The sequence below is a fragment of the Chrysochloris asiatica genome, unplaced genomic scaffold (assembly GCF_000296735.1).
Source record: "Chrysochloris asiatica unplaced genomic scaffold, ChrAsi1.0 scaffold00059, whole genome shotgun sequence".
NCBI lineage: Eukaryota > Metazoa > Chordata > Mammalia > Afrosoricida > Chrysochloridae > Chrysochloris > Chrysochloris asiatica.
Window position 1 is genome coordinate 15,785,470 of NW_006408577.1, and position 18,553 is coordinate 15,804,022.

Below are 18,553 nucleotides of genomic sequence, written 5' to 3' on the forward strand. Positions count from 1 at the left end.
ATATATATATATCCCCAATTGAAAACATCTACAGGCATGCTTTGTTTTACTGTACTTCTTCAGTTTTTCACAAATTGAAGGTTTGTGGCAACCCTGTGTCAAACAAGTGTATCAGCACCATTTTTCCAACAGCATGTGCTTATTTCATGGCTCTGTGTCACAGTTTGGTAATTCCCTCAATATATCAAACTTTCCCCATAATGCTCTTGTACACTTGAGAGTCCTGCACTGGCACTGTAGGATAAATATTGGACTGATGACTGTAAGGTCGGCAGACCAAACCCACCAGCAGCCCCTAAACAGGGCTGATATACATTAGAATTGACACAACAGCACTTAATAACAATTGCACATTTAATAGACTACACAGTAGTGTAAACGTAACTTACAGACACACTGGGAAACCAAAACATTCATAAGACTCACTAGGATATTGACTTTACTAAGGTACTCTGGGGGTGAACCTGCAGCATCTTCAAAGTAAGTCTGTACTACACATCATTGTTTCGTTCCTTGAGTCCAGGTGAAAGCTTAGATTATACCATTGAGAGCAGCCCTTGGCCACACAATGAGGCGGCAGAATGCTGGCCAGGGTGTTCTGAAAGCAACTCCACTTCAGTGCTTTCCCCTTGCAGGTAAAGCAGTTATACACGCAGTGAGTTATACACATAGTGAGCAAAGTTGGAAGCATTTGTCACATGGCCTGAAGTGACCACTACAGGACTCTAGATCCCCCAAGGGTTCTCTGGACAATGTAATCAGTTGCTGAAGAGATGGTTTTGACTCCTGGCGACCATGTGTGTCAGAGGAGAACTGTGCTACAGAAGAGTTCCTGAGGCTGGTTTCTGAAAAGTCCCTCACCAGGCCTTTCTTCCACAGCATTTCTGGGTGGACTAAAATCGCCAGACTTTCAGTAGCCAGCCAAGCATGTAAACCACTTGCACTCCCACGTGATTATAAGAACTCTTAGGCTCTCAAGAGTTAGTGCAAGTTCTCCTTCCTCTGTGAAACCCTTCCTAGTGACTCCTTGGTTCTCCATAGAACTCTGCACAGACCTTGGTCACAGCACCTGTCTCCGTCCTCCACACTGACAGCTCCTTGCTACAAGGACCAAGAATCATCCACCCTTGTGGCCCACTGTGCTTGTTTCTTGTTAAGCGCCATCGAGTCGGTTCCAACCCATAGCACTCCCTGTATAGGGTGAGCTTAAACCGCCAAATGAGTTTTGCAGTCAAGTCCATTAACCCACAGCGCCACACCAGGACTTCCACCGTGCTTACAAGTACTTAATAAAAATCTACTGGATGACGGCTGATAGAATGGTCACCATAAATAATTATAATGCTGTAGTTTCCAAGGGAGTCGGAACCCTGCTGACACGGTGGGTTAAGTATTGAGCTGCTAACCACAGGTCGGCAGTTCAAACCTACCAGTCATTCTGCAGGGGAAAGAAGAGGTCTCTGATCTCATTAAGATTTACAGTTTCACTTATGTGCATCAAAAGATTTCACCAAAAAAGTAAAAAGAGAGCCCGAAGAATAGGGAATAATCTTTGCAATGACGTATCAGACAAGGGCATACTCGGAAACCCTATGCAGGGTCACTATGGGTCGGAACCAACTCGACAGCACTTCACAACAACAACATAGGCAACTACAACACCGCTATAAGAAAAAAGACAAACCAATTTAAAAAATGGGAGCAGGACATGAACAGACACTTCACCAAAGAAGAGATTCAGGCAGCCAACAAACATATGAAGAAATGTTCATGACCATTAGTCACTGTTGTTGTTGGTAGGTGCCATCGAGTTGGTACCAACTCATAGCGACCTTATGCACAGCAGAACGAAACACTGTTCGATCCTGGGCCAACCTCACTACTTGCCATACTTGAGTCCATTGATGCTGCCACTTTGCCAAGCCATCTCTCGCTGGGGGTCTTCCTCTTTTTCTCTGACCCTATACCTTACCAAACATGATATCCTTCTCCATTGACTGGTACCTCCTGACAATATGTCCAAAGTATGAGAGACGAAGTTTGGCCATCCAGTAGAGAGAAGCAAATTAAAACAACAATGAGATATTATCTCACACCAGTAACAACAACGAAGTTCAAAAAAGCAGAAGACAATAAATGCTGGCTAGGATGTGCAGAGACTGGGATACTCCTACATTGCTGGTGGGAATGCAAAATGGTCCAAGCACTCTGAAAAACAGTATGGCACTTCCTCAGGAAGTTGTAAATATAAATACCTTAAGATCCAGCAATTCTTCTACTTGGTATATATCCACAAGAAATATAGCCATAACACGAGTAAATACATGCACACAAATGTTCACAGCAGCACTATTCACAATAGCAAAAAGATGGAGACAGCCTAAGTGCCCATCAATGGAAGAATAGATAAACTTTGGTACATACACACAATGGAATATTATGCTACCTTGAAAAATAGCAAGGAAGCTGCAAGCCACTGTGTAACATGGATGAACCTTGAGGACATTATGCTGAGTGAAATTAGTCGGCACAAAAGGAGAAATATTGCATAAGGCCATTATTGTAAAAAATAAACTTAAGATACCCATACTAAAAGGGGCGGAAAATATTCTATGTTGGTTACCAGGGGCCTGGGGATTGGGGGTGTGGAGGGGATAATAGAGCACAGGGTAAGGGGTAGACACATCACAGTTCGGGTGTTGGGGAAGGCAATACACAAGGGGGAGGGGATGGAAGAACAAAGAAGATAGGGGAACTCTGAGGCAGGTTTGCATGGGCTAAATGGAACAGAGATAAATAGGGATGTTTGCTCAATCTTGAAACAACAGGGCTCTGTGATACAGGAATCGAGGCATAGTCTGAAGAGGGGAAATAATGTTAAGATGCTTGACTGTCTTATGAATATTTGTTTCCCTTGCCTACTGTTGTAAAATAGACACTTGAGTGGGATAGAAAGGAATGTCTGGAAACATGATAACAGAAAGCTTGTAAGCCTGTCTTCAGCCTATAACTGATTAGAATACCTAAAAGGGGTTCTGCAACTTGCCCAGTGAAATAGGCATCTTGCAGAGTCTTTCCAGTGTAGGACCTTAGGTGGAATCCTAAACCCCATACAAAACTTTCTGAGGTGGGAAATTCCCATCAGAAAGGGCAAGCAGACCAGTCTGGAACAGCTAGAGCAATAGAAGATACATCTTCAAAAGAGAGATCAGCAGGAAAAACCCAAAATTAAAATGGCAGTATGACTGGTTACTACAAGATCAAGCAAATTGTTTGCAGGGGAGCCATTAAGGCAAGCAATCAAGTCCCTTCAGGACAATCCCCCCTCCAAGACTGAAACTCAAAGGGAACACATGAGCAAGCATGTAAGTTTGCTGGCAACCACACTGGTCTATTGGTGAGTGGAAGAGAGGGAAAGGTAGCAATGAAGAAGTGGGCTGAGTTCAACCATACACTCCCATTGACCTGAAGATAAGAAAGAGAAGAGAAAGGGGCTGATTAGTCCAAAGTGTGGTGAAACCTGGGGGCACCTGAGCCATTGGATAAGGTCATAGCCATAGAGGGCTAATGCTGAGAGGGAAGCATCCAGCTGATATGAAGTGAGAGGGGAGATGCACAAGAACACCCAAACTTGCAGATAGCACCCATTTGACCTAGCCTCTATGGTTTGATAATCATAACTCAACTGTTGTTGTTAAGTGTCATGGAGTCGATTCCAACCCATAGTGACCCTGTATCAGGTTTCCAAGGAGCACCTGGTGAGCTTGAACTGCTGACCTTGCAGTTCAAATGACTTTGCAGTCTAATGCATCAGCCCACAGCGCCACACCAGGACTCGACTACAGGAAGATACAAAAACAATATTTGATAAAAGAAACGAGTGTAAATTGCTACAATTTGATGAACTTGACCTATATTCATGGATGCAGTAGCTCAAAATATCAACTGAGAGGGAAGGAGTCTTCACATCAAGTATCAATGCTATCCACTCTGAACACAGGGTAGATAAGGATGGGCAAAGTAAGACATTGGCTACCTAAAACAAGGGGGCAATAAAGGCACGAAGTGACTGGTTTTCAAGAGGGAGTTTAGTTTAAGAGTGTGTGGGGGAAGGCAGAGTCACTGAATGGTTTCATCTTGTCTAGACGGGTCTGGTGAAAAGAGATGGGGAGAAGACTCTTATGATTCAATAGTGAGTAACTGTTATGATGACTAATTGTGACTGCCACAACTGTAAAAGTAGAAATTTTGTAACCAAAACGGGGGAGTAGTTAACCTTACAGTCCAGAAATAGAGGACCCTGGGAGCTTCAGGGGAGACGAACACAAGAGAATGTGGGACCCTAACCAGAGAAGCAGTGACACCAGAGATAGAGGCAGAGATGAGAGCATGGAGAGAGGGAACAGCTGAGGACTCTAGATTCATGGAAAGGGAGGTGCTGATGACCAGGAAGCAGTCTTACAAAATGTGCCCTTTGGTTATTTAAATTATTATGTATTCCTTAGTGTTTTTGTGTTCATCGCACCCCGCACCCCACCCCACCCCCAAAAAATAAGAGGGAATGGAAGCAAATACTGTTGAATGATGATGCACGGAGGAGACAGCAATCATTGCAATGAGACAAGGATGTAAAACCAATGTTTTCCCATGTAAACTATCACTCAGTTCACAATAAAAAATTTTTTTTTAATTTCAGTTTCAGAAACCCTAAGGAGCAGCTGTAGTCTGTCCTACAGGAAGCAACTCCATAGCAGTGGATTTGGTTTGGTCTTGGTTCCAAGCGAGGATTTCCAGGATAAGAACAAGATGGACTACGTTTTTAGTGAAACCACAGTTTTAACAGGGTTCATTCCAGGGTCACCACAGCACAAACGTGCACTTTACAAGTGCCTGTGATTGCTCATCAGTTGCCGATTTTCTGCTCTGGAGAATCTTACCAGTTCTGCAGCTGATCAAGGCAAGCGTTGGGTGGCCCCCCAATACAAGCACTCTGTTGTCTCCGCTTCCACTCGACAAGCTCATCATTAATCAAGGCATTCTGGGTGAGTTCAGTGACATTCAACAATTCTATTATTTTATGAACTACTTCCTAAAAGATAAGAGGGAAAAAAACCAACATATAAGTAATTATTTTTTAATCACTAAATTTTAAAAGAATGTTTTAAAACAAAACAAATAACTTTCCATTCATTAGTGTGCTAAGTCAAGTGGTTATAAAAGTTCATTTTTTCTCTATTCTAAAATTTAAGTCTATTATTTATAATTATGGGAAAAAAGTAACATGTTATCCCAAAAAGTGAATAGCTACCTTTCTCTTACTGTCAAGCATTAAATACATCTTCTGAAGTAACATCTGTTCTTGTTTCTGTTCATTGCTTGCCACATTGTTGGCTTCATGCTCTGATTGAGAGATAGAAACAGCAGATAAATATAAATGTAAAAGATGACAAAACCAAGACTGACATAAGTTTAGGGGAACTGTGATACAAAGAGTTGGAATACTCTCTGGCAATAGGCCAAAGTTTAATCTTCAATATTTATTGAACAGAGCAAGAAAAAAGTGCCCAAGTATAAAAAATGGATACACTGAAATAAGTACTAGTTTTCAATGGCCCAGGTAAATTGGAAACAGCATTTTATCTGGTAATTAAGTTACTATCAGAATATTCCTAGATGAATCTAAGTAACAAGATTCTAAACTACAAATAGAAAATGTACACAAAGCATAGCTATGTGGTGGTTGTGTGTCATTGAGTCGGTTCCGACTCATAGCAGCCCTGTGTAAGGTTTCCAAGGCTGTAAACCTTTACAGGAGCAGAAAGCCTCATCTGTCTTCTGTGGAGTGACTGGTAGATTTGAACTGCTGAACTTGCGATTAGCAGACCAGTTCATAAACTACTACACTCTCAGGGCTCCTTAAGCATAGCTTTTGCACTGAAAAAGAAGTAGGTAATTAGGAAGTAGTAGTTTGGGGTCCCTTTTTCCTTGCTTTTTACCCAAAATCATACTGACACTCTCTTCATATTAACTATGTTGTTGTTGTTAAGTGCCATCGAGTCGGTTCCGACCCATAGCGACCCTGTACAGGGTTTCCGAGGGTGTAAATCTTTACGGGAGTAGAAAGCCTCATCTTTCTCCTGCGGAGTGGCTGGTAGTTTCGAACCGCTGACCTTACGGTTCGCAGCCCGATTCATAACCACTACGCTACCAGAGCTCCTTATTAACTATGGTATCCTCTAAATAATTTCAGAGTTACAACAGTACCTACATGTTCTACACAATCCACACTTCTCAGCGACTGTCAGTTGCTGCTGTCATTAAAAATGCTGTTGTTATTGTTGTTAAATGCCTTGAGTCAGTTCCAACTCACAGCAACCCTGTATATGATCGCCAAGGAGTGGCTAGTGGGTCTGAAATCCCAACCTTTCAGTTAGTAGTCTGGTGCTTATCCTACAGCACAATACCAGGACTCCGCCCTTAAAAATAAGCAACAACCAAAGAAAGTGAAACAGTTTAAAACATGAGAAAAAGTGCTGACCTTCTCTGTAGAGAATGCACACAGAGACGGATTGTTTGTAGGAACAAGGGTGAGGGAACTCAAACATCTTTCAGTGAGGTAGGCACACTGCATAAAGCAGCTAAACACTTAACTAGCAGGTCTCCACATCTCTAAAGACTCCTAGTGTGGCACAGTAGGATAAGTACGAGATTGCAGACCACAAGGTCAGTGGTTCAAACCCACCAGCAGCTCCTTGGACACCATATACTAGGTTGCAGTGAGTCAGAAACGACTTAAAGGCGCGTAACAACCACAACAACAGACTGCCACATGCGAAGATGTGGGGCACTACTGGAATCTGGCTAGAGGCCAAGGATGCTGCTAAGTGGCTTACAATGCACAGTGTCACCACCCACAATAAAGAATTTCTTGGCCCAGTAGGTCAACAGTGCTAAGGGTGAGAAACACTGGTCTGGGTCGTCAGAGGCCAAGACTAACAGTACAGTCACAAATACTTGGCACACAGACCGCCCTTGTCGTCTGCTGTATATAGAAATACAGCCAATGAACACTGCTTCACTTGTAACTCTTACCTCTGTTCTGCAAGGTTTTGCATTTAAAGTCGTATTCATCTTGTAAATCTTCCAGGTTCTTGATTTCATGCTCTATACACTACAAATAAGAACAAAAATGTATTTGCCACTGATCGGTTTCCAAAGACTCTGGAAAACAGATTATCGTTTTTATATCAAAAATAAACTTGTTGATCTCAACTCACAGCGACCCTATAGAACAGAGTAGAACTGCCCCGTAGCATCGCCAAGTATGTGATCTTTAAGGAAGCACATCTTTCTCCTGTTGTTATTGGTTTTATCAATTTGTTTATTTATGGTCTGAATCTTCACTTTTCTCAATTAATTATCAGTTAGCAGTCGAGCACTTAACCGCTGTGTCGCTGAGCTCCCTGTTGCTTATACAGGACCCATAAAATCATGGAAACAATTACAGCTCCCTTAAAGATTTGCAAAATATAAGAATAAGCATGGAATAATTTCTAGCTCATAATAGGTATATGAAGGGGCTGCAAAAAGTTCATGGAAAAATTCCATGGTCTTTCAATTCCATTTTTCCAAGAACTTCATATGAGCAGAAAGCCTCATCTTTCTCCCCTTATTAACAATGCCTTAGTTGCTCAAGCATCTCTCCCTCTACAAATAAACCTCATTCTCTTGGGATTGGCTCACATTTCTACATATTCTTCTCTGTTTCCACAGTTATTCCTGGGGAGGACCCACTTGGTTTGTACTTTAATCACACCCTTCCCAGGTGACTGCAGTATAGATTTGCTCTAAGATTTCCATTAGATGGGCATGCCTGTGTCCATGGGAGAGGCCTTCTCCGCAGTGGAGTATGGTCCTGTTGGGTCTCTGGGTCTCACCCACATAGCTTTGGTTTTGTACTCCAGAAGCCTGTTTTGAAACTCTGGATTCTTTACAGCAAATCATAGTATATTTTAATGAAATGCTTGCTTCCCTTCCAAGTTTAAAAGTAAAACAAATGCTTGAGGAAGACGGGTCTTGCTTTTCCTGGGGTTCTGTGTAACCACAAGAACACCCTGACTTGAGAGACACGAGCATGAAAGGGTTATTCAATGCAGAAACACGTACTACATTGAGTCATGGAGCAAAGTCAACACTGTATGATCTTACAAGGCAGAAAAAGGTAAGGTCAAGTTTGGAAGTTATAACCGGGCCATAAAAATATCTGCCTTGTTATTGGTTTTATCAATTTGTTTATTGACGGATTGAATCTTCAGCAAAACTTTTCTCAATTAACTAAAAGACTAAAACCAGTTACAAGGTTTCCAAATAGAACAACTGATATTTCTTTCTTCCCTATGAAGAGTTACAGCATAAATGTGTGTATTTACTCACTACTCACCATGACTTTGTCCTTCACATTTCTGACTTTGCTGTCAAGCTCCTTCTGTTTGTCTAACATCACGGTGCTCTGAATATTCCCCGACTGAGACTGCAATGGGAAGGACATGGTTAACATTCATCATCTTCTCTGGTGTGTTTATTCACTGGTTACACTCCAAAGTCAAGTCTATACCCAGTGCCCCGCCTACCTTCCAGATCTTCTAAAACCTCCTACAGACTTGTTGACATGTGTGTCAACAGGAGACAGCTCAGTTCCTGAGGCCATGGAAAAGACTGGCCAATGGTTAACAGGCTAAAAGAAAGACTAGGCTCAGTTCATGCCTAAAATAAATATTTCTAGAAGTTTCCATTCATTCATATAGTGGCATGCTACCACACAAGAATTTCTTTGAGGGTTTCTCAAATTGTATACAGAAGATCATTCTTCATTTAGTAACACTGTACCTATTTGTCTAAGGCCTTGCCATTTAAAGTGTGATCCCAGACCAGAAACATCTTACTACCTGTGAACTTACTAGAAATGTAGACTCTCAGGACCTGACCACTGATTGAAATTCCCATTTAACAAGAATCCTATCAGAATTGAAATCACCACCATAGATAACTTTAATGACTACTGCTATGAAGTCAACAGTGAATACAAGCCCAGACTTGCCTGATAATCAGAAGATTCGGACGTGACTGTGCTTATCTGTTTATTACATAGCTATGCCCTGGTTTAGTCAACCGACATACTCTTACTATGCTGTTGTTGATAGCTACTGTCCAGTCAGCCTTCAGCATATGGTGGTCCCAAGCACAACAGGATCAGATTGATATTATCCAAATGATTTTTGACTGGCTAATTTTTGGAAGTAAATGGTGGTGGTGGTACTTGTGTGCTGTGGAGTTGGTTCCGCCTTATAGCAGCCCTATACACAGAGTTTCAGAAGCTATAAATCTTTATGAGAGCAGCAAGCCTCATCTTCTTCCCAAGGAGCAGCTGATAGATTCAAACTACTGACCTTTTGGCTAGCAGCCCAGCTCACAGTCTACACCCTACCAGGGTTCCTTAGATACATTAAGTACTAAGTAAACATCAGGCAATTTTTAGGCCTAAGAAGGGGTAATTCTAGCTATATTCTCCCTCAGGATAGCGGTGGCTCCACAGGATAAGTACTGGACTGCGAACCACAAGGTAGGCAGCTTAAGCCCACAAGCTGCTCCTTGGGAAAAAGATGAGGCTTTCTGCTCCCACAAAGATTTTAAAAGCCTCAGCAGCCCTATACAGCAGCCGTGGGGAATGTCTGGCCTGCAGGCCATATAAAGGCCCATGAAATCATTTGGTCTGGCCCTGTCAATGCAATCACAGCTCCAGATCACACTGTATTGTTGTTAAGTGCTGTTGAGTCAGTTCTGACTCACACAGACCTTATGTAAGGTTTCTGAAAAGTGGCTAGTGGGTTTGAACTGCCAACCATGTGGTTCAAACCAGCCTTATGGTACAGTGCATTGCCATACATTGTTGTTGTTAAGTGCCATCGAGTCGGTTCCAACCCATAGCGACCCTGAACAGGATTTCCGAGGCTGTAAATCTTTACGGGAGCAGAAAGCCCCATCTTTCTCCCGCGGAGCAGCTGGTAGTTTCGAACTGCTGACCCTGTGGTTCGCAGCCCGATTCGTAACCACTATGCTACCAGAGAGTGAGTTAATTAAATGCCTGACCAAATATAACAGTCTAACTGGTCTCCTGCTGTGGCGCTTTAGGATCAGCACTGGCCTACAAATCACAAGGTCTTCAGTTCAAACCTACCAGCTGCCCCTCGGAAACCTTACACAGGTCACTGAGTCTGAACCAACTTGACGGCACTTAACAACCCCTTTTACACAGGGATGATACGAGTCAGAACTAACCTGATGGCACTTAACAACTGTTCCCTGTCCCCTAAACTGGATTGTTTTGATGCAAATACCAGATCTGGCATCAGAAGATGTATTATAATATAATATATATCAACAATGAAAAAAAAAAGTCAAATAAATGTTTGTGAACTTCCCAGGTAGATGTTGCTGTTATTGCTAAATGCCGTCGAGTTGGTTCTGACCCATAGCGACCCTGTATAGCATTTCCAGGGAGCAGCTGTTGAGCTTGAACCACTGACCTTGCAGTTCAAACTGATTTTCAGTCCAGTGCATTATCCCACAGTGCTACATAGTAGCAGGCTATGTAATTTCAGAAAGGAGGCATTTTGTTGTTGCCTTTTCCCTGACACTAGCAGCTGCCCTCCTCCCCCCAAAAGGCCTTGCTGTTCTTACTCTCAGCTATTCAACTTTTTTTGACTCTCACACACTTCACTTTGCTAGTTCCTGGTAGAGAAATGCCCTCGGAACACATTCCACTGTGTATTCTGGCATTCTTCCCACTTATTGGAAGGACACATCCTAAACACGATTTCACATTGGTCTGTTGGTAGGCGTCTCACCACTAGGCGACTCCAGAGAAGACAGGAATAAATACCCTGGCTCCTTCCAAAGATGGCTGAACCCTGATCTCCAGGAAGGTTTGTACTGAGATCAGTATAACATGATAAAAAATACTTGTACTGGTACTAGTTTAACTCCTTCTGTCTTGGCTATTCAATAGGGATCTCGATTGTGTGAGGTGGGTTTTTTTTTTGTTTTTACTTGAAACATTTTATTATTAATTTAATGGAATTTCTCAGTGAAGACCATGCTTTACATTAAAAAAAAAAAAATACACCATATGTTTAATATGAACGATTGTAATCTCCTTCATGTAACAATTGTCATTCCACTTTCACCCTATGGTTCTCATTTCCATTCGACCCTCCTTCCTGTCCCTTCTCAACTTTGTCCTCAGGGAAATGCTGTCCTTTTGACCTTTAATGGATGACATACCTTACTAGTGTTGTCTTCCCTATATTCCTAGCCACTGCTTAGCTGAAAATTGGGTCATGAAGGTGAGTTCCATTCCTGATCTGAAAGGTATCTGGGGGTGATAGTCTTAGGTTCTCAAGTCTTTTTCTGAATAGTAAGTCTGATCTTTTATTTATTAAATGTTTTATAATTTTGAATTTTGTTCCACATTTTCTGCCACTCTATCTGGGATCTTCTAATGTGATCCCTTTCAAAGCAGTTGGTAGTAGCAGCCAGGCACTATCTAATTCTTCTGATCTCAGAGTCATGGTGGTTGATGTTCACATGTTCCATTAGTTCACTAGACTAGTTGATTCCAAGCATCTTCAGTTTTCATTACTCTTCTTTCTTCTACACATTATTGTTACTGTTACGGTTGTTTGATGTCACTGAGTCGGATCTGACGATTAGTGCTTCTACACAAACTCTAGTAGCATAGTGGTGAGGAGTCTGGCTGCTACCCTCATGGTCAATAGTTCAAAACTACCAGCAGTTCTGGAGGAGAAAGACAGGGCTTTCTGCTCCCATGGAGATTTACAGCCTCAAAAATCTTATATAGGGTCACTATGAGTTGGAACCAACTCCATGGCACACAACCACCAACCACACGCAACAAAACAAAACTGTCCATTCCTGTGCCATTCTCACAGTTGTTTTTGCACTTGATCCCATTGCTGATGAACTGTGCCAATCCATCTTATTAGGGTCTTCCTCTTTTTTGCTGATCCTTCACTTTACCAAGAATGATGTCCTCCAAGGAATGGTCTATCTTGGTAACATGTCCAAAGTATGAGCGACAAATTCTCATGAACCTGATTTCTAAGGAGCATTCTGGAGTCCTAGTATCACACTAAAAGATATCCACTGAATCACAAGGTCCATTTAGACCTCAAGGTAAAGGTTCAAACACATCAGTCACTCCTCGGAAACGCTATACATGATCATGTGAGTTGGAACTGATTCGACAGCAATTAGTAACAACAGCAACAACAAATCAGGAGCATTCTAACTGTACTTCTTCCAACACATATTTGTTTGTTCTTCTGGTAGTCCATGGTGCTTTCAATATTCATCTCCAATACCATAACTCATATGCATCAATTCTTCTATGACCTTCCTTATTCATCGTCCAATGTGCACATGGATATGTGGCTATTGGAAATACCCTGGCTTGGTTCAGGCACACCTTAGTCTTTAAACCGACATCTTTGCTCTTGATCATTTGTGTCTGAAACAAAGCCCATCAACCTATTCTTCTCCTCCAACAGCTATCTGGCCCTGCAAAATTCCATCTATCTCTTCCCATCTCCCTCAACTCAAGTGACAAACCATAGCCATTCTCAGTTCCTCACTCTCACCTCTGATATAAGCTCTATTGCACCATGTCCAACATACAACTTGAATCTGACCATTTCTTCCCCTCTCCGCTGATTCTGATCCACCTCTTCTTGCTTACATTTAAGAGAGCCTTTCTTAATCTCAAGAAATAATTCATCCACAGCAGACACACCCTTATGCCTATTACAATAAACCTAAACCAAACCATTCACTATGTCAAGTTGATTTCAAGTCATTGCAATTTCATGTTACAGAGAACAGCTTCACAGAGTTTTCATGGTTACTTATAATTACAGAAGCCGATCACCTGTCTTTCAAACTGTAATGCCGCCGAGTTGGTCCAAACTACCAACCTATAGATTAGTAGATAAGAACAAACTATCTGTGCTACCCAGGAGCTTTATCTATCTTAGAACTACCCTGTACTTGGTTGTCATCAGGTGCCATTGAGTCAACACTGACTCATAGTAATCCTATGCACAACAGAATGCAACACTGCCCGTCTCGCGCCAACCTCACAATCGATAAGCCTGAGGCTACTGCTGTTGTCACTGGGCCTATCCATCTTGTTGAGGATTTTCCTTTCCTTCTCCAATTCTCCACTTTACCAAACATGATATCCTTCTCCAGGGATTGCTCCCTCCTGATAATATGTCCGAAGTATGAGAGATGAACTCTGGTCTGGCGTCCAGAGAGCATTCTGGCTGTACTTCTTTCAACACAGATTGGTTTGTTCTTTCAGCAGTCTATGGTACTTTTAATATTCTCCTCCAATACCATAACTCAAATGCATCAATTCTTGTACAGTCTTCCTTATTCACTGTCCAACTTTTGCATGCATATGAGATTATTGAAAATACCATGGTTTAGATCAGGCGCACCTTAGTCCTCAAACTGACAGCTGCACTCTTCAACACTTTAAAGAAGTCTTGTGCAGCAGATTTGCTCAAAATGAAGTCTTCGACAACTTCAAACTTACTGGTCCAGTGGTGAAGATTTTTGTTTGCTTTACATGGTGATGCAATCCATACCATGGTCTTTGATCTTCATCAGTAAGTATTTTAAGTCCTCTTCACTTTCAGCAAGCAAGGTTATATCATCCGCACAATGCAGGTTATTAATGAATTTTCCTCCAATCCTGATGCCACATTTTTCTTCATATAACCTAGCTTCTCAGATTATTTGCTCAGCATACAGATTGAATAAGTGTGTTGAAAGAATACAATCCTGGTGCACACCTTTCTTAATTTTAAACCATTCCACATTCCCTTGTTCTGTTCGAACAACTGCCTCTTGATCTATGTAAAGGTTCCTCATAAGCACAATTAAGTGTTCCGGAATACTCAATTCTCCACAATGTTGTCCATAGCTTGTCATGATCCACACAATCGAAAGTCTTTGCCTAATCAATAAAGCACAGGTAAACATCTTTCTGGTATTCTCTACTTTCAGCCAAGATCCGTAATGACATCCCTTGTTCAATATCCTCTTCTGAATCCAGCTTGAAACTCTGGAAGTTCTCTGTCAATGTATGGTTGCAGCTGTTTTTATATTATCTTTAGCAAGATTTTACTTGCATGCGGTATTAATGATATTGTCCAATGATCTCTGCATTCCACTGGGTCACCTTTCTTTGGAATGGGCACAAATGTGGATCTTCTGCAGTCAGTTGGCCAGGTAGTTGTCTTCCGCATCTCTTGGCATAGATGAGTAAGTGCCTTAGTGCCCCATCAGTTTGTAGAAATATTTCAATTTGTATTCCATCAATTCCCAGGGGCTTGTTTTTTGCCAATGCCTTCAATGCACTTTGGACTTCTTCCTTCAGTACCGTTGGCTCTTGATCATATGCTACCTCTTGAGATGGTTAAACATTAACCTTTTATTTTTTTTCTTTGGTACAGTGACTGTGTATTACTCCCGTCTTCTTATGATGATTTCTTCATCATTCAATATTTTACCCATAGAATCCTTCAATACTGCAAGTGAAGGCTTACATTTTTTCTTCAGTTTGCGCAGCTTGAGAAATACTGAGCGTGTTCTTCTCATTTGGTTTTCTAACTCCAGGCCTTTGCACATTTCATTACAATATTTGACTCTGTCTTCTAGAGCTGCCCTTTGAAACTTTCTGTTCAGCTGTTTTACATCTTCAATTTTTCCATTTGCTTTAGCATCTCTATGCTGGAGAGCAAGTCTCAGAGTCTCTTCTGACATCCATGTTGGTCTTCTCCTTCTTGTTTGTCTTCTTAAAAACCTTTTGCTTGGTACCCTGCATTATTTTAGCATTATTTATCAATACTGTGTTTATTCATTGAAATACTGTGTTTATTCATTGTATCTCACCATCACTATAATATAATTCCATGAGATCAGGGTCCTTTTGTTAAAGCCTGGTTCCGATCATCTCTAAAGCTGACTTTTACCCACTCACTGGGGCTATGAATTCAAAGGGGCATTCACCACTGCCTTGAAGAGGGTTTTGATAATATTTGTTGAATTAATTTAATTTTACTGTAATTCTTAAAGTTTAAAATAAAAAGTACCTGATTAAATCTTTGGGCATTTTCCAGGATTTTCCTTTCCTCCTTCAAACAGTTAAAGATGATCATAGACATCAGTATTGGGTCTTCCTGAAAATTATCCTAGGTATGGGTTAAAACAAAAATTAGTGAAAATTCAAAATGTTTAAACCACTGTATATTATAATTGATATGAATTTTTTCAGATCCACTGAAATAGTTCATCTCACATTTATTAGATTCTACATTTTTTTGTTAAAATCAAAATATTCTTTTTATAAATTATGAAAAACTTAACTTTCCAATTAAGTGCAGACACTTACGGTATTTCTATGCTTCATATATTTTTATATATTTTGTAGTATTTATATTCTAATAATGTTTATATAATTTATAAGCATCCATTTGATTAATAATGTAAGTATACCGATTATTAATATTTTACATTATTATGTTCTCTATTTCTTGAGGCCATATATTTTCTGTCACCGTCCTAAAAAACACAAATGATTTTAAAAAAAACCAAAAAACTACACATGGTATTTTTCAATTATTTGTTGGTCTCTGCTCTACATTAGACCAAAGGTATTTGTCTCAGTTTTTCTATTTCCATTGTCAAGGCAAGTTTGCAAAATACTGGCAATCTTGGCTCTTCATAGCAGGTTGTTGTTGTTGTTAAGTGCCGTCGAGTCGGTTCGGACCCGTAGCAACCCTGAACAGGGTTTCCGAGGCTGTAAATCTTTACAGGAGCAGAAAGCCTCATCCTTCTCCTGTGGAGCAGCTGGTAGTTCAGAACTGCTGACCTTGTGATTTGCAGCCCGATTCGTAACCATTACGCTACCAGAGCTCTTTCTTACATTCAAGTAAAAGCCATAATGGAGTACATTTCTGTAAAGTTAATTTCCCCACTCACTGGGAATACAGAACCCCTGCTGTTGAATGGATTCTGACTTACAGTGCCCTTATAGGACAGAGCGGAGTCCTGGTGTGGCACCACAGAATAAGCACTCGACAAGGTCGCTTTGAACTGCAAGGTTGGAAATTCACCAGCCATTCCTCAGAAATCCTATACAGAGTCGTTATGAGTGGGAATCAACTCAAAGGCACTTAACAACAACAACACATAAGGCTAGAATTGCTATATAGTGTGTCTGAGGCTGTAAATCTTTATAGAAGTAGACTGCCTCATCTTTCTTCCACGGAGCAACTAGTGGATTGAAAATGCTAGCCTTTCAGTTAGCAGTCCCATGTTTAATCCACTGTGCCATCAGGGCTCCTGTTCACTGGGAATATAAAATCATAGACATATCATTAAAAAAAAAAAAAAAGCTTCCTATTATCTACATAGAGAAGTTTGTATGTGTAATATGAAACAAGGAAGCAAGCTCTCACCTCCATTAAAACAGAAAAGTTCATTCATACGGAAATAAATATGATAGTTAAGCCTTAGGGCATGCTGGGAAGACTTGTGATGAACCCAAACACTTTGAAGCACTTTCTCATACAACTAATCTTTCTTCGACCATCTCTTCTAGGAGAGGGTAACTCCAGTAATGGAGTCCAGCTCTAAGTCCCCAACTCACTGTTAGACCTAGCTGACACTCAAATTCCTCGGAATTTTGTGATGCCACCGCTGACTGCTTTGAAAATGTCCCCTTTTTCTTTGATTTAAATTTTGACGATCTTTTTAAAAAAAATACAGGACATCACATTTCTCCCAGAATTTCTAGCATCTAACAGATAATGGTACTGAAGCCTAAACAATTCTTAGGAATTTACAAAAGGAATTGCTATTTTATGTTATAATATATTGTTACAATTGTTAAGCATCGTTGAGTGGGTTCCGACTCAAAGAGGCCCTGTATAGCGTTTCCAAGGAGTTGTTGGTGGTTAGAACCACCAATCTTGCAGTTAGTAGTCCAGTGCTTATCATACAGTGTCACACCAGGATTCGTATATTGGCCACATAAAATAAGTTTATTTACATTTTAAGTTCTCTTCCACTGATGACTTTGTGCAAAATAGTATTTGAATGAAAAATCTCTCCCATGTGAACATGGGAATACTTGGAAGACAACACAAGCCCCAGGCCATACCTGAAGATTACGCTTGCTTTTCCTTATGTTGTGCTGCAACAAAAAATTGTTCTCCAAAGAAAAGCGGCTGTACTGATCATCCAGTTGTGACAAGAGGTCATGAAAACGAATAGTAGCAAATGAAACATCATTGGCAGCATGGTCCCTGAGAGATTTAAAATGTACACATTTTATTCTAGATAATACTAAGATAGGCAAAACAAAAATTGCTTTTTTAGGACTTTTTAGAAATAATTTAAAATATTTTCTTAGGATTTATTTTATTCTTTTTGATCTCATTGCTTTCAGCAGCAGCATTTCCATTAGTAAAAGTCAACAGTATTTCTATTAGTAACAATAATTAGAAATATACAACTAGCATGAGAAATTCTGGAATTCTAAGAGATTTGCACAAAATGGTTCGTGGTAATTATCTCTAAAGACAAGAAGTTAAGAGGTGGCTTCACTTTCTACGTCAAATATTTTCAGAAGATTTTAAACTTCTGCAATCAGCAAAATAGGACGTCTATCAGTTTAAAGAGATACCACTTAATTGATTTCTTCATATCCCTAATCAATGTTCTATCAAAATTTGGCTTCTTCTTTTTTTCAAATTTAACTTATTTCTTTCTATAGCATGGACCCTGACTTAGAAAATAAATGGTGTCTGAATTTATCCAAAGCAGTTTGGTTGTCATAATCAAATTTGCCAAAACTACAGAATGATTAGTGCATTAAGCTTTTAGAGATACATGCCATTTTTTAAAATCAAAGCCATTTTCTGAAGAGATAACTCTATGGTCATTGATAAGATTCACCTTCCAGTCAACACAGCTCCAAGTGACTTCATCAACAAGCATTAAAAAGTAGAGTTAACTGTCAAGTGCATGCCCCTTACCAGTCTTGCTTTTCTAGCCACTGGGCCAGGTACTGTCGGATTTCCATGGGGAAACTGTCATCATAAAGCTGGTGAACCTGCTCCAGGAATTTGGAGTCAAGCTGCTGAAGCTCATACCACTGAGACATCCTATAGACAAGAGAAAATGCATCGTGAGTGGAAAGACCAAAGTTCCAAAGACAGTGTATACTACTACATAGTCATTTAATACAAAACATATTTATTTTTGAGATACATTATTTAACTCTTGAGTTCGGAGATCAATGTTCTTATTTCTTCTCCAGGAAACCTATCATGGAAGCTTTCTCGGGCCACTTTATTTCCACTGCAACCCCGATACCACCACCCTGCTGCCTTGATTTATTTTT

The 18,553-nt window shown here is 40.5% G+C and overlaps 1 protein-coding gene across 1 annotated transcript in view; it reads right to left on the bottom strand.

Annotated features, from left to right (window-relative positions):
* Positions 1-18,314, bottom strand: part of STAT1 (signal transducer and activator of transcription 1, 91kDa) — a 56,657-nt gene extending 38,343 nt beyond the window's left edge. The window contains exons 1-7 of the mRNA XM_006864051.1: positions 18,186-18,314; positions 17,309-17,453; positions 15,237-15,335; positions 8,441-8,530; positions 7,093-7,171; positions 5,309-5,400; positions 4,938-5,089 (exon numbers count right to left, since the gene is read on the bottom strand). Of these exons, the coding sequence (XP_006864113.1) occupies positions 4,938-5,089; positions 5,309-5,400; positions 7,093-7,171; positions 8,441-8,530; positions 15,237-15,335; positions 17,309-17,453; positions 18,186-18,313 (785 nt within the window). The 5' untranslated portion in view covers position 18,314. The remainder of the gene's footprint in view (positions 1-4,937; positions 5,090-5,308; positions 5,401-7,092; positions 7,172-8,440; positions 8,531-15,236; positions 15,336-17,308; positions 17,454-18,185) is intronic.
* Positions 18,315-18,553: the final 239 nt, after the last annotated feature.